Source organism: Chiloscyllium plagiosum, unplaced genomic scaffold (assembly GCF_037043375.1).
Source record: "Chiloscyllium plagiosum isolate Xiang-an unplaced genomic scaffold, Cpla_swu_hap1 HiC_scaffold_28, whole genome shotgun sequence".
Lineage (NCBI taxonomy): Eukaryota > Metazoa > Chordata > Chondrichthyes > Orectolobiformes > Hemiscylliidae > Chiloscyllium > Chiloscyllium plagiosum.
Genome location: NW_028270166.1, coordinates 36,402,050 through 36,417,535, shown reverse-complemented (window position 1 = coordinate 36,417,535; position 15,486 = coordinate 36,402,050). Strand labels below are relative to the sequence as shown.

Genomic DNA, 15,486 nt, shown 5'->3' with positions numbered 1-15,486 from the left:
TCTTTACCTGATCTGGCCAACATGCGACCTCCAGACCCATAGCAATGTCGTTGTCTCTTAACTGCCCTCTGGGCAGTTAGGGATAGTTAATAAATACTGGTCATGTCAGACATGTTCATATCCAGTATTTGAATAAAAAAAGCCGACCCCTTGCCACTCTAACACCTATCCAGCTAGAACCCTACTTACTTGGCACAATACCCCTAACCATCTGATTTTCTACTGAGCTGGCACCATATCACCTACCTAACTGCCATCCTACCTACTTAGACAGGCAGGAGACTGGAAAAACACAACCCTGAAGAAGGGTTACACCGAAATGGCGAGTTCTCCATGTCCTGCTGATGATGCCTTGTTTGTCGTGTTCTTCCAGCCTCCTGCCTGTCTACTTTGGATTCCAGCATCTGCAGTTTTTTTGACCCTACCTACCTGGCAGTCTATCCCTCTATTTACTTTAAGCACTATATACCTGGGACCTTGGGAAAGGGAATGGCCTTGTGGTATGATCAAGATTATTAATAGGCCCCTGTTCTGTATTTGACCTCCCCCTACCACCAGGCAGCAAACCCTCTCACACCCTATCTTTACCCACTTGGCACCCTTTCCCCTTTCTGCAACATCTTATCTCCCTGGGACCCGAAAAGAGGCAATTGCCTAGTGGTATTATCATTAGATTATTAATCCCCGCTCTCTCCCCTCCCCCCTCCACCCCCCCTCCCCCAACCGATAGTTCCATGCTTCAAAAGAACAGTTGAATGAGAGTATGCTTCCATCTTTCTGACAGAGACTAGGTCAGAATTTCTGCTCTGTAATGCAATCTGCATGGGTTGCACTCCCAGAAAATCCAGCCCAATGTGGCCAAGAGTTCTACCAAACTCTCACCATCACCCTTCTTGACTAATGGCTCAATAAATCATTGAGGGGCTGAGCTCTACAGACCAGGAGAACCACAGGTTAGTGTGATGGTGAAATGGTTTGGTTTTGTGCTGATAATTCTTAGCACTAAGTGAACCAATCTCAGTCAGCAATGCATTGCATCTATTACAGTTGGACTCAGTGCCTCATAATAAGTTAAATGGATCATCAAGTATTTCAGCTTTGGTTACTAATTTCCTTCTGCATGTACAGTTGACTAATAGGAGCTCCCAAAGGTGTCCTGGACTGAAGAGGCCTGAGACACTAACTGTGAAAGCTCACAAATCAAGAATGCGTCCTTGAGTAAGGTGCTGGAGAGTGACCAGTGTCCATGCTGGAGAGTGACCAAGAGCACATCCTGTAAATTTGGACAAGGCTGCAGCTGATGACCCACCATCCATTTTAATGGGAAAAGGTTACAGAGGCTAAGGGATAATTATGCGATATATCCCAAGGTAGGAGTGAGATTCTACATAATGGCTCAACAAAGTGTTAATGTCTTTCAGAACTAGAAAAGAGCAATAACATCGATGGGAATAAATAGCCTGTCACCTTCCTTTTCTTGGCTTACTGAAGTAGAATGGCCAGTTGGGTGATATACCAAAGAGCTGCTTGTCTGTGATATCTAAGCTCAGTTGCAGTTAGGAAAGGAGGGTAGAGATGAAAGATTTTATCTACATGATCATGTTCTTGGTATTTATTTTTGAACATAGTGACTTCATTTCTGAGCAATGTCTAAAACTGTAGGTGTTGTTTCTTTGTAAAGGTTATTAATTTTCCTTTGGTTTGACACTGCTGTCGGTTCACATTATAGGAGATGATTCATTCACTGTAATATACCAAGGTATTAAAGCTGAATATCTTGAATCCAATACCATTCAGTGTTACCCTGAACTTAACAAAAAGCCAGACCAATGGTGGTCTGGATTGCTGTACTGAGCCTGGATGCAACAATTACAATAGGGTCCCAAATGTAGCAAGATGAATATTAAAATATCCCTCAATTATACAGGGGTTTATACATTATTAGATTCTTTTCTGATGGATGCATTGTGTACCTTTTGACTGACATCCAGTGGAAATACTAGTTGATATAGAGGGCCATCCCACTGACCTGTCAGTTTTGGTCATGAATTCAGCCCAGACTAGGAATGTGGAAGCCTTCACTTTTAAAACCAGCCCAATGTACTTTACCACTGTATCCTAATAATGTTAAAGTAATCTCATTAGATCTGAAACTATGGGCAATGACCAGGAAAATCCACTGATCTGAGTGAATCCAATCAGTTACTCAAAATTAGAGCTCACGGAATTAAGTAATGTATTAACCTAGATTGAAACTTGGTTAATAGACAGAAAAAAGAGAGTAGGAAAAAATTAGTTATCTTCAGGACCACAAGTCTTAACTACTGGAAAGCTGTGAGAATAAGTAGCTGGGTTTTATCTGTTTGTAGTCTACATCTATAATTTAACTGAGGGGATCAAATGCAAATTATCAAAAATTGCTGATATAAAGTTAAGCTGTGCAGAGTTTAGAGAGAGGCTGTGAGAATATTCTCACATCAGGGATTCCCTCTCTCATACTAGCTTTAAAAAAATCTTGGTTACAAAAATACTGAGAAGTTAATCATTAAACACCCTTATACATACAGAACAAATTCCAAGTCACTAGTTCAAAATAAAAACTCTAGCATACGTTACATTAAAACATATAAAAATCACACACTATGTATCATAACACAAAGATGTTAATGAGGTAGGGCAACTTTAAACTGAAGAGACATTCATTGTATTCCTAAAGGAAATTGGCAGTCAAACCAATATATTTTGGTAAGAAGAAATTCAGGTCAATGGTCATCTCATGAACTTTATGCTTAATACCTGGGTGACTATATTATGAGATTACACACCATAAGTGAAGAAACAAAGATTTGAACCTACAATTGTTAAGCTACATGGTCCAAGAAATATGACTGTCAAGGTTAAGAATAGGCCACAAACAACACTGCAACAGATGTTAGAGATTAGCAAGTATGTACATAAATCAGAAACTTTTCTTGACATCTTGAAGTAAGAGAGGGAATTCAACTAGTTGCAAATGATGGCGATCAGGTCAAGAGAAAAGCAATGGCTTGCAAGCCAAAATAACCTCAAGCAAATTTGACCGACCGAAAATGTGCTACCATTGCTGGTATTGTGGTCCAGTAAGCTGGCCAAAAACACCTAATTTGAACACTGACATGTCACCGCCATAAATGACTTACTAGTATAAGACTGAAGAGAAAGTGAGGGCTGCAGATGCTGGAGGTCAGAGCTGAAAATGTGTTGCTGGAAAAGCGCAGCAGGTCAGGCAGCATCCAAGGAACAGGAGAATCGACGTTTCGGGCATAAGCCCGAAACGTCGATTCTCCTGTTCCTTGGATGCTGCCTGACCTGCTGCGCTAGTATAAGACTGAAGACTAGTTATGCTAGCTTTGCTTGGAAAGAATGCACTTGGATGTCATGTATTCAGCCAGGGCTCAGATAGCAGTCTGGTGACCACAGATAAATTGAATTAAACACTTTCGTAGAATCCCTACAGAGTGGAAACAGGCCCTACACCCAACAAGTCCATGTAGACCCTCCAAACAGTAACCCATCTGGACCTTACCCTTACCCTGTTTTTACCTCTGACTAATGCACCTAAACCTACACATCCCTGAACACTATGGACAATTTCCCATGGCCAATTCACCTAACCTGCACATCTTTGGACTGTGGGAGGAAACCAGACCACCTGTAGGAAACCCACACAGACAGGGGGAGAATGTGTATACTCCACACAGACAGTTGCCTGAGGCTGGAATCAAACCCGGGTCCCTAGCACGGTGAGGCAGCAGTGCTAACCACTGAGCCACGTGCCACCACTTTGAAACCTTTGTAAACTCTCTGATTATACAGGACTGAAATACAAGAAAATTCAGATGACAGAAACCAACAAAGTTACAAGACAATCCAAACCAGGAGAAATAGAATGAGCAATTACAACCCACTTGAGCTTATTGAACAAATTTTAACTGAACTTGTTCAGGCACCAACACAACTGAGTGAACAAAGTGCCAAAGCAACTCTAATTCTGAGTCATATGATGAAACAAAACAAATTAAGGAGGAATTAAAAATTTCTCATGTCATGGCAGATTGGAATGGATTTGCTTCTGCATCCAGTTTATGTACTTACATGGAAGCATGTTTCAATTCTAATGTTAATAATCTTAAAAAATGAACCAAAAACAATAGACTTTTTACAGATGAAACCACAGCATTCCCAACAACTCATACCTGATAACACATTCTGTTGCTCTCTTTTTCCATGCATGAGATCTGTCTGGTGCCACTTTGTAAGCAGTATCTTTTGTGTCATAAACTTTTGACTGTCATGGTTCCATTTGCACAGTAACATGACAGAGTTACTGAATGCACTTCAGAATTCATGTTGACAAGAGTACCCACTCCTATGATAGTGGAGCTGCAAGCAGCAAAGCTGGGCAATGTTGTTAATGACAGGCTGTTGCTATGGTAACTCTCATCGAAATAAACCAGTTGCTATGGGAAGCCTTCCTGGCATATAGCTTATCTCTGCATCCACACATTTTGTTCAAGAATGACAGGTTTTGTTCAGTGCTGAACTCAGCCAGCCCATAACAATTAAAGACAATGCTTTTTTTTGGTCTCTGTAGGTTGCTTACTGGCTTCTCCCCACAAATCCATTGTTGCTATGTTACAATGGCTTAGTGAGAGAACCCAATGGTTTACACCATTTATCTTCAATTTTCTATCTTTAAATCCTAACAAAATCTCATTTCCAAAGTCTAAATCACAACAAGGGTGCTCGATGCCTCTCTTTGTGAGTACTTTTTTTCTTTCCACTTACCAGGTTGTAACTTCATTGCAAAAAAACATGTTGCAAGTTCTCATGAAAACTAAAACTGGGATGCATTTGGCATCCCATCTGTGAAGGACAGCATGGAATACAATAGGTTCATTTTAACAAAGCTTTTTTTACACTTTGTCTTGCAAATTCTAACAAAGACCAAGTTAATATAGGTCTCATTGCAGGACAGCCATAGGTTAGGAATTTTGCATCACCAGCTCTCTAAGGAGTTCTGTGTGAACGCAGAACAATCAATTTAGTGCTAATCCATCCCGAGTGTTCCTCCATCTGGCTCTCAAATAGAACTGGTCTTGTGGTAATTTGTGTTTGTTTTTACAGGTGATTTGAACCTGGGGGAGATACATGTTTTCATAGTTTTTAAAAAGTTACTGCCTCTGAGATTAGTATTCCAAGATGATGAACCATGGTAAAATTGAGAGCGATCTTTTACAATAGATAATTCCTCTGAAAAACTCAAGTTCCCTTCTAATTGGTTTTCCTCTTTTTTTACTTTTTGTTTGCCCAATCCTCCTGCTTAGATCAGTTGAGATAATTTCTACAATATCTTTCATGCAGTGAGTTTACTCTCACCCCCAATCTATAACCTCACCATTTGTTGATGATATGGCTGTTGCTACCAAATAGTTTTGTCTCTAATTGGTCCTAAGCTCTAACTACATTGACTTAAACATTTGTTTTCTCCTTACATCTTCAACAGGCTGAAAGAAAGACTCATTGAATCATCAGTCTCTAAGGCTTTTACCTTCCCTGGAGGATTCCACAAGTTGTTCCCCTCAGCTGGCTCTCCTCTCCGACATTTGACAGACTTTTAAAATTTAAGATTAGTGTCAAATAATCACTACTTTCTGCGTTGTGTCATCCAACACTTTGTAATTGTGAAAGTACCTTACATTTTTGAGCTCAATCCTTTACTTGGCCATTTTGATATGAGAAAGAAAAGCTTCTTTAATTTGTGGAAGATTTACTTGCCTTGAGCCAATCCTAACTCTGCAGTATAAATTAAGTGATGGAGAGGGAATGGGACTCCAGTGGGGTGAGACTGATAATGTTCATCCTCATCACCACTTGCTGTTGGGAGCAACTGTTGTCAAAACTAATTAATGAAGGCTAGTCTTAATTGAAAAACAGCCACTGTGTCCATCATTGCTATAACATATGGCTACTCCTTCAATCCTTTTCAATCAGATTATGGTAATTTTCTTGGCTCTGTCATTGTGTGTCGATCTGATGATATTACTCTGACAATTGGCAAAGGTATCAAGCCTTGTGCTGAGCAAAAACACACAGCCATAATGATATAAAATATGGACTACTCATCTGCAAATTTCAATTTAGTGCCTGGCATTTTAATGGACTACAATGCCAAAGCAAAGACATGCATCTGTGGGATGGCCTTTTTCTCCACGATAACACTAGCTTTTTAAAAGAAATCTGAAAATCCTGACTTAAAAAGGCCATGAGACTTAGCTGACCACATCTGATTAAGTTTCAGTGTGGTTTAGACAACAGGCAGATGAGCTGATTTGAGCTGAATTTTATCAAACTGAAACCAAACAGCAGGGAATGCCACTGTCCCGGAAATACATGAGAAAGCCCTCATCTCCTATTTTTTGCTGCACCTTTGGGAATATCCATATGTCAGAGATGAACCGCTCACTGGCAATTATCTGATGGAGTTCATTCCTCATGAACTCAGACACAGAAACACACAAATAAGCTTGTATATCAAGGAGTTGCTTTTCGCTGAGAGAGGAAGAGGAGAAACTAAGGATGCAGAATTTAAAACTGAGGAACGCTCGCTTGGCCTTTCAAGAATACAATGTGCCCAGTGGCAACATAGACTGAAAGGAAACATCAGAACATTGGGAATTCAAAGGATAACTGAAACAATTGGTATGGCTAATGATCCAAGCCACCACTAAACCATGGTCTCAGGTTAAACCTTTTGCCTCAAGGGCAGCCTAAGGCTTTTAAACTGCATATTCCATTTGTCTTCCTTTGTATTGGACAGTATCCCTTTACAACATTGTACATTTGCTTCTGTTGATGTTGCATTCTTTACTATTTTTATCAGGATTAGTAAACAATAAATTTGCTCGTTCTACCATCTATAAACCTTGTGACTGACTCCTGACTGATAACAGTAGAAATTAGCAATCCACATTGTAGCTGGTGGGAGATTTGACTGCATGCTGAAAGGAATTTAAAACAGTTGCTCCAGCCAACTACTGAGTTCGTAAAGAGGGGACTTGGAACACTCAGAAAAAACACAAAATTAAATGCTTCTGTAAGAATTCTCGCTGCATCACTGAGGTAGGACATTAGGACACAAAACATACAACACAGCCTTGAAACAGCAGAGTGCAGACACATAATAGTGCTAAATGTAGATTGTTCATCAAAGGCAGTTTCTTTTCTGTGCAGGTATTGGGAGAGTACTGTTATTAGATTAGATTCCCTACAGTATGGAAACAGGCCCTTTGGCCCAACAAGTCCACACCGACCCTCTGAAGAGCAACCCACCCAGACCCATTCCCCTACATTTACCCCTGACTAATGCACCTAACACAATGGGCAATTTAGCTTGGCCAATTCACCTAACCTGCACATCTTTGGACTGTGGGAGGAAACCGGAGCACCCGGAGGAAACTCACACAGACATGGGGAGAATGTGCAAACTCCACACAGACAGTCGCCCAAGGCTGGAATCGAACCTGGGACCCTGGTGCTGTGAGGCAGCAGTGCTAACCACTGAGCCACCGTAAAATAGAGTTTGGAAGTTTTAGATGTATTGAGTTCAGGAATTTATGTGTAATGGGAAATTATGGGCATTGGATTAACAGCGATAAATGGAGATGTGAATCTGAATGAATAGTCTGGAATTGGTAGTTTATAACCTTTGAGAATCAGTAAGCATTTATATAAAATCTGCCTTTTGGATATTTAATGAATATGATCCTTGACGGGTTAGTGTGTACACAGAATATGAAAAGACTGCTCCTGCTGTGATAAATTTCCCCTTCTAGTTCCATGCTTTCTTATGTTGTTTTGAGTAGGTGGGAATGAAGGAGCAACTAAACTTAACCTACAGCAGTCAAGACACATTGCGGTTGATGACAGGTAGTGTCCTCATTAACCACAGCCCATCAGAGCAAACATATCCAACTGGAACCCGGCATTTCCTTCCTTGAGAGAAAACATATTGCAGACATTTGACAAATATTACCTGAAACGAATAGTCTATTTAACTTTCAGCCAAATTTTGTGCAATTATAATCAATACATAGTTCAGATTTCAGATAGTTGGATAATGATGACAAGGCATTAATAACAAAATAAGCAAGAGTGTTATAAAAAGGAAAGGTTAATAAGTTATTCATGTGGCTGATTTTGCAGAACTCGACATCTAAGTCTTTATGAAACCTATTACTCTCAAATGGCCCTTTTCTGAACTTATAAGCAGGATATACAACTTAAAAAGTAAAACTCACATGACGTATGCAGTGCTTGCTTATCCGCAACCTTTGTCCTGCTCTGTTGCAATCTTTTTATTCTCCATATTACTTATACTTTTGGGGTCACTGTTTCTCTGAACTCTCCCCTCCCCCTTCTGAGACCTACTGATACATCCTCTCTTCAGCATTCTTAACATTCCTAAAATTAGGATTCATCTTGTCTTCTCCTCCAAGTCACTCTTTCCCAGGCTCACAAGACTGTGGAGCTGTTTGTCTCCCTCAGTGTTTCCTTTCTTCGACCAACCACTCTAAATCCAATCACTAGAATCCTTTTGAATCCAAACTGTTGGGTCCAGTTGACATGGATCTGAAATACTAAAAACTGTCTGGTATTAGGGTATAAACATGCTGGCTATTTGTTTTTATCCATTATCTACAGTGCATTAGTGAAATCATTAACAGGAATAGAGATGCTTACAGCACAGGGGGTAATTCATTTCTCTATATCTATCCTGGTTCTTTGCTACAGCTGCAAGCACTGTGAGACACCCTATAAAAAAATTCCTCTTTGCTGTGAAGCTTGTTTCTTATTCTAAGCAATGGACATCAAACTACAGACCTGGCAAAGGTCACAATGTCCATTCCACAAACTCTGAGAGGCTTTAATCTGGCCACAGCCAGTGAGGCAGCTGACAGAGATATGTGAAACATTGATGTATTGAAACAATTTTCGTCCCTTCAATGTGCACTTCATGCTGCGGGTGTGAGAAATAAAAGTACAAAGCAAATCAAGGAGCTGCCAAGCCAAGCAGAGATATTCCATTTACTCAGCAAGAGCCAGATTGGAAGAACAAGCAACTTTTCATACCTAACTCCCCAGGGTTTCATTCATCTATAATATTATTACTTTAAATTTTTGTTATTTTGACAGCTGACACCAGCATACGGGGATGTGTTTAATGGAGACTTTTTTTTCAGCACCAAGGATTGATTCTGACTTTATTTAAATCAGCGCTGCTGGGCTTTCCTTAACGAGCAGAGTATGCAAATTATACAACCTGATTTTCACCAGGGTGTGCCAATTACAATTTCAATTGCATTTGGAATAAGCTTATTGACTCATTTGTGCATTTGTGATAATTTCTGAACAGGAAGGCTCAGGCAATGAGTGCACTGCCTAATAAGCAACGGATGGACACAAACTCAGAAGTATCTGCTTTTAATCTTGGTTGTGGAGTTAGTTGATCTTAAAAGACCATTGTCAGAGGTTACTATTGGTCTCAGTTCCTTTGGTTTGCAGTGGGGTATTAAAACCTATTATGTAGTTCTACAGAAATAGCTCTTATTTACTGCAATTGTACACATTGCCCGAAACACCCTTTGACTTCTGAGGCATTTCCCATCCCCAAAGTAAACTGTATTCATTGAATGCAATAAAAGTGAATTGTGATCATTCGTTGTTGACAAAACACATTGTAGAAACAAAATCAACTTTTTCCAATGCTGGATGTTACTCAGTACATCCACAATTGACACTTATCAGCTGTCAACGTACAACCCCAAGAAGATTTACACTGTTTCTAGCCCCTCAATGTACTATGGCTGGAAGGCCATTGAAAGGATAAAATTAGGCATGGTGGCTCTGCGATTAGCACTGCTGCCTCATAGCACCAGGGATCCGGGTTTGATTCCAGCCTCGGGCGGCTGTGTGGAATTTGCACGTTCTCCCTGTGTCTGTGTGGGTTTCCTCCGAGTGCTCCGGTTCCCTCCCACAATCCAAAGGTGTACAGGTCAGGTGAATTGGCAATGCTAAATTGACCATAATGTTAGGTGCATTAGTCAGGGTAAATATAGGGCAGGGGAATGCGTCTGGGTGGGTTACTTTTTAGAGGGTCGGTGTGGACTTGTTGGGCCGAAGGGCCTGTTTCCATATTGTAGGGAATCTAGAATCTTTTCAAACACTGGTTCTGTTTGTCCTACCTTTAACTAGAGAATAGTATAGGGTGTCTCTATGAATTCGAGATAAAGCAGAAGATGGTTTGAGTGGCTGTTGCAGTGCAACAGTGAGATGTAGGCCAGACTACAGCCTCACACTGCAATACCTTGAGCAACTTACACCTGATGGCCAGGGTTTTACGCACAACAGGCAGCAAGTATCATTCCAAATGCCTCACTTTGACTACATGCTTATCCAACCCTCTGAAACATATCCTCAGCACCTTCAGGCAGTCTGACCTGATGGTGAAAGGAACAAAGTATTCGATCAGCCCAGTTTTCACTTAAATTATTCATCTGGAGTCATCACTGGCCGGGCCAGCATTTATTGCTCATTCCTAGTTGCCCTCAAGAAGATGGGGGGGAATTTCCTTCTTGAACTACTGCAATCCTTCTGTGAGGTTCCCAAACAATTTGGCCACACTGTCATGATTTACCTTGGCTTCTCAGACAAGGTTACGTTGCTCACAGGTACTACCAGTCTGTGCATTGACAATGGGTCTCAACAGGACATGGTGGCTTTGCAATGTACGTGGGAGCTTTGATCTCCTACTGAGGATCATCAACCCCCTTATGCCCACGTCCCTTCTGATGTACCTGACAAAAGATTTAATACAATACACATGTGTAAGACAGATGTGAGAGGGCAACATATTTTGATTGGAATTCTTTCTAATTCCCGCCATTGCAGAAACTGTATTGATGATATTTGTACAAAGCTAACAAATCCAATTATAGATTCGCTCCCCAAACTTCATTTTGGACAGTACATCCATTACTAAAGTGTAGGATATTCTGTCAAAAGCCTTTTCCTCATCCAGATTGATGAGGCAACAGATTCCACTTCCCACAGCTAATCAGTTACTCATTATTAGCCAAAGCTCCATTCCTGTATCCCCTTTACTTCCAACTTATCTGCAAATTAGCCTTCCACTACTGCCTGAACAAGAAGCTGTGTAAATAGTACCTGCAATGAGTGTTAGGTTGCTTGCTTTTAAAAACTGCAATAATCCTTCAACAATAGTTGTTTTCACATTTCATAATCAACTCAAAAACACAAAAGAAATTCTTTGGCATAGACAAGGTGGCTAGACAAAATTTTACTTGGGTTTCATACATAAAAGTATAGAGGATGAAAGCAAAGGAGTTTAGCTGAAGATTTTGTTAAATTTTCCAACCAGAGATGTTTAAAATTGTCAGAACATTTCATGGAGTGAACAGGAAAATCTATTCCCACCAGCAGATCTAAATGGCATGGATCTCTGGTAATTATCAAAACATGTGAGAGGGGAGGAGAATGTGTTTTGGAAATAAGTGGTCATAATCTCAAATTCACTGCCTGAAGGAGTTGGTTGAAGCAGATTCATTAGTAACTAGGAATAGGAAGGGTTTGGAAGGATATGGGCTGGGTGCTGGCAGGTGGGACTAGATTGGGTTGGGATATCTGGTCAGCATGGACAGGTTGGACCGAAGGGTCTGTTTCCGTGCTATACATTTCTACGACTCTATGACTGTAACTCTCAAAAGAAATTGGAAACTGAAAAGTATTTCAGCAGAATCGGGAAGGAATAGGAGTGAAACAAATTTAATAACTCTGTCAAAGAACAGGCATGGGCCGAATGGGTCAAATGGCCTCACTTTGTGTTTTAAGATCCTATGAAATTTGACTGATGTGGAATCATAGTCCAGTAGGAGTCAACATCTGACGAGAATTCTGAGCAAAAGCTGTTGACCAACTAAAATTACACGATTTGTTAACTAATCGTGGAAGAATGGAGTCATGAAAGTCTTGTGGTCTTGATATTCTCATCAAGCTTCTTGATGGCAAGGGATGAAAATTGCTGAAAGTGGAGAAGTGTGGAAACAACACTATCTGTAATCTAATATACACCAAAGAGACAGACTAGCTATAATTCAAGTCACAATCACCATTTCAACACTTAGTCATTGACCACAAAACATGGTGGAATGAAGAGCCATTCCTTGAGATTATCATCATAATATTACTCCATAATGTCAAACATTTTGGGTCTTAATTTTATCCATAATCAGAAATCTGCTCTTTATGTTGATTTTGTACTCACCTTATTATAGAACATCTCATCTACAGCTGGTGCATCTAAATCGACACTGTATAGGTGATCCCTGTGAATGAAACCAGAGCCTCATTAGCTTGTGGAAGAACTAATACAATATTTACATCTGATTACTAACACTGCATTAAAGAGAGATGGAAAGCATTCTAATATGCAGTACTTTAAAGTGATGGGTAACATGTTTTCATTTGACAGCTAATATTTTCTTCAGCATTTTTATTGCTGTAGAGTATTTGTTAGGATTTGGTCAAGGGATAGGATGAGATGTTACAAATTGCATTTTAGCACCTTCAGGACGGAGGTAGAAATAAGATGTGGAAAAGGAGGAGTAATTTGCACTGAGACACAGCACCATGAATAATGGAAGTCTTCTGACTTCTTACTTACATTGCTATTGTTCAAATGTGGCTGTGCACAGTGAATGTAGAGGGGTACTGAATTAGAGTAAGACAGCTTAATCTTAAATCGTTGCATTGGTAGTTCAGTGATAGAATACTCAGCTAGGGGCCTTGTGCCGTAGTGCTAGTGGTCCCAGAAAGACTGGGTCAAGACTTACTTGCTACAGATGTCTGAACAGGCTGATTAAAAATATCTAACCTCACATGGATTTCAAGTTTGTACACATTAAAAATAAAAGATGAGCAGAGAGGAATCCTGGTTAATTTTGTTGGTCCCTCATACTAATGACACTGAAACTTATGAGCAGTCAACTCAACAGTGACTTAGAACTGAACTTGGTAGATCATAACTTAGCGGAAGGGAAGTAAATCAGGGGAGGAGAGCAGGAATCATCACACTTACTGTCGGGGCTGGTTGTAAGATGAGAATTGGGGAAGGGGTGTGCAGTGTTTGACAGTCATTCAGGGAAGAGAGGAGACTAAGGTACACTATATGTTCAGCCCCACAAGGTACACAATTTACTTGGGGGATGGAGTGTAGATAGGAAAAATTCCTGTTCATCTTGGCCTATGTGCTGTATAGAGCATTTATTTACCTGGTCCAGCAGCTCCCATATCCCCTCAGCTGGTGTATCCCCATGCCCCAGGGGACCTGCATTGCCAGCATTAAATTCTAAACAATGCCAAGATATTGGGAAAGGAATCTCATTAAAATATTATGATGAATGACCCACCTGTTCAGATCAGCTCACTCAGAATTCCCTCCCAAGCTAGTTGGGTGGGTTGGGTTTAATGTACTGACATATTTCCTGACCTCACCCCTGAGGTGGTTAAAATCAATTTTATTGGCGTAAAACTTTATAAGTGCTACCTTCACATAAACGATCTGAAATGGATTGTATATTTCTAAAAGTTCACAAACATTATTATTCCAAAGGTCAAAGGCAAAACGTAATTTCATCACTGGATTTGATTAATACAGGTTCAGCTCTCAACATTTGGGTAACTTAATTTATTCTATTATTTTAGCTTTTTGGGCTGGGCAATGTTTAGAAATTGGCCAATCAAGTCATGCTGCTTGAGTTCTGATTTCACATAGAATGATATAAGCTTCTGATATAAATTGAGCTTCACCAGAATCAGTCTGGATCCCAGAGGGAAGTGGTTTATATCACAAAATAACACAAAGCGCCCTTATACTAACTTGTCCAATTCTTTCAAGATAAACAAGTCACAGATAAGTGCTAAGTGAGATACCCCCCACAATATTCCATCAAAAACTTCCCTGGCTCAGTTGATCCTATTTAGAAAGTTCCTGCTATCATTGCAAATCTGCTGCAAATGGAGAACGGTATCACCTTTTGACTGTACAATATCTGATACCTCTTTCTGCGTGAACTTGCATCGTTGGTATTGAGTTGTTTTGTGAGTAGAACCCATGGCCATTAGGAACCATATAAGTGACCTCCAATTCCTGATACTCAGGAACTTCAGAAACAAATGTATTTCTCTGATCTTTTACTGTCAATTTTTAAAATGTTTTATGAAAATGTGTCCTTCTCTTTATTATATTTTCCTTTACACAGGTTTTAATAGGAAGATATGTCACATTAAAAATACCGAGAACTAATGCTCCTCATATGCAGGAGAACTAATTCAATGAGCTGCAGCTTTAAATTTTAAGATTGAAGAAAAATATATATAAGAGATGTATCTGGGTGTCTGATTGTTACTACTTGTTCATGCCAATTGTGGGAGCATGCAAATGAGATCAGGAGGGTTCTTTGATTTGATTTTGATGTTAGCAAAACAGGCTCAACTTTGAGTGAAATGTTTGGGTTTAACCGGGGATGAAATACTGGGCCATGGCTCCAAATGGTACTATCCATATGCTCAGAGCTGAAATGGATGGCTGGTCTAATGGCAGCCATCAGGTCTTGAAAACCCTGATTTGTATCCCAGCCACTGGAGTCCGAAAGTCAATGTGCAGGGTGTTGTCTGTCCTACTCTCACCAGAGCTGCAGACCTTCAGTGATGGAAGAAGCACGGATGAGTCCCTGCCAACTTCTTCAATGGGTACTTTTTGCTGATTCTAATAAAGCTGACAATTGATGCCCACAATAATGAGAAAACTTCCCTGATGCCACCAGCAGTAAGGATTGTTAAATGTACAGTCACAAGTCGGGAAAAAAACATAACAACACATTTGAACCAGAATTTGATGAGAGTCCATTTGGACCTAGAGTAGAAACAAGAAGTACACAATTGCATAGAAAAAACACTTACATAAATTTCAAAAAAGTGTTCCATTGTGATTATCACCAAAAACTAACAGACCTGTTGCATTGTGAAATGTGACATTGTGTGTAAAAATGAGAGATTTATTCAGAACCTATAATTGGACCAAATATTGGGTGTCAGGCCAGAACAGGGACCTTCAGATGTGTTGTAAGTGAACAGAGTTTGATAAGCAGAGTGGTTTCAGAGAAGGAAAGAAATTAAGAAAACACTACATTTTGGATCTCCCTATTTCATCATATCCCAGGTGCTTAAAGATCTGTGGACACATGGCAGAAATCCACAGCCCTGAGGTGATGGATTCTTAAATTAAGGGACAGCTGCCAATATCTCAAGTCACACCAGTACACTGACATTCTTGAAAGCTGACCACTAAGGCCATGCATGGGTCCCCTC

At 40.1% G+C, this 15,486-nt stretch overlaps 1 protein-coding gene across 4 annotated transcripts in view; it reads right to left on the bottom strand.

Moving 5' to 3' along the window:
- The window catches only part of sema6bb (sema domain, transmembrane domain (TM), and cytoplasmic domain, (semaphorin) 6Bb), a 554,928-nt gene that overhangs the window by 221,553 nt on the left and 317,889 nt on the right, over positions 1 to 15,486 (bottom strand). For 3 of the 4 annotated variants that reach the window (XM_043720975.2, XM_043720977.2, XM_043720976.2), the window contains one exon: positions 12,383 to 12,443. In XM_043720975.2, coding sequence (XP_043576910.2) covers positions 12,383 to 12,443 — 61 coding nt within the window. Of the gene's footprint in view, positions 1 to 4,235; positions 4,376 to 12,382; positions 12,444 to 15,486 lie in introns of those variants that run through there. The other variant, XM_043720978.2, reaches the window with a different exon arrangement.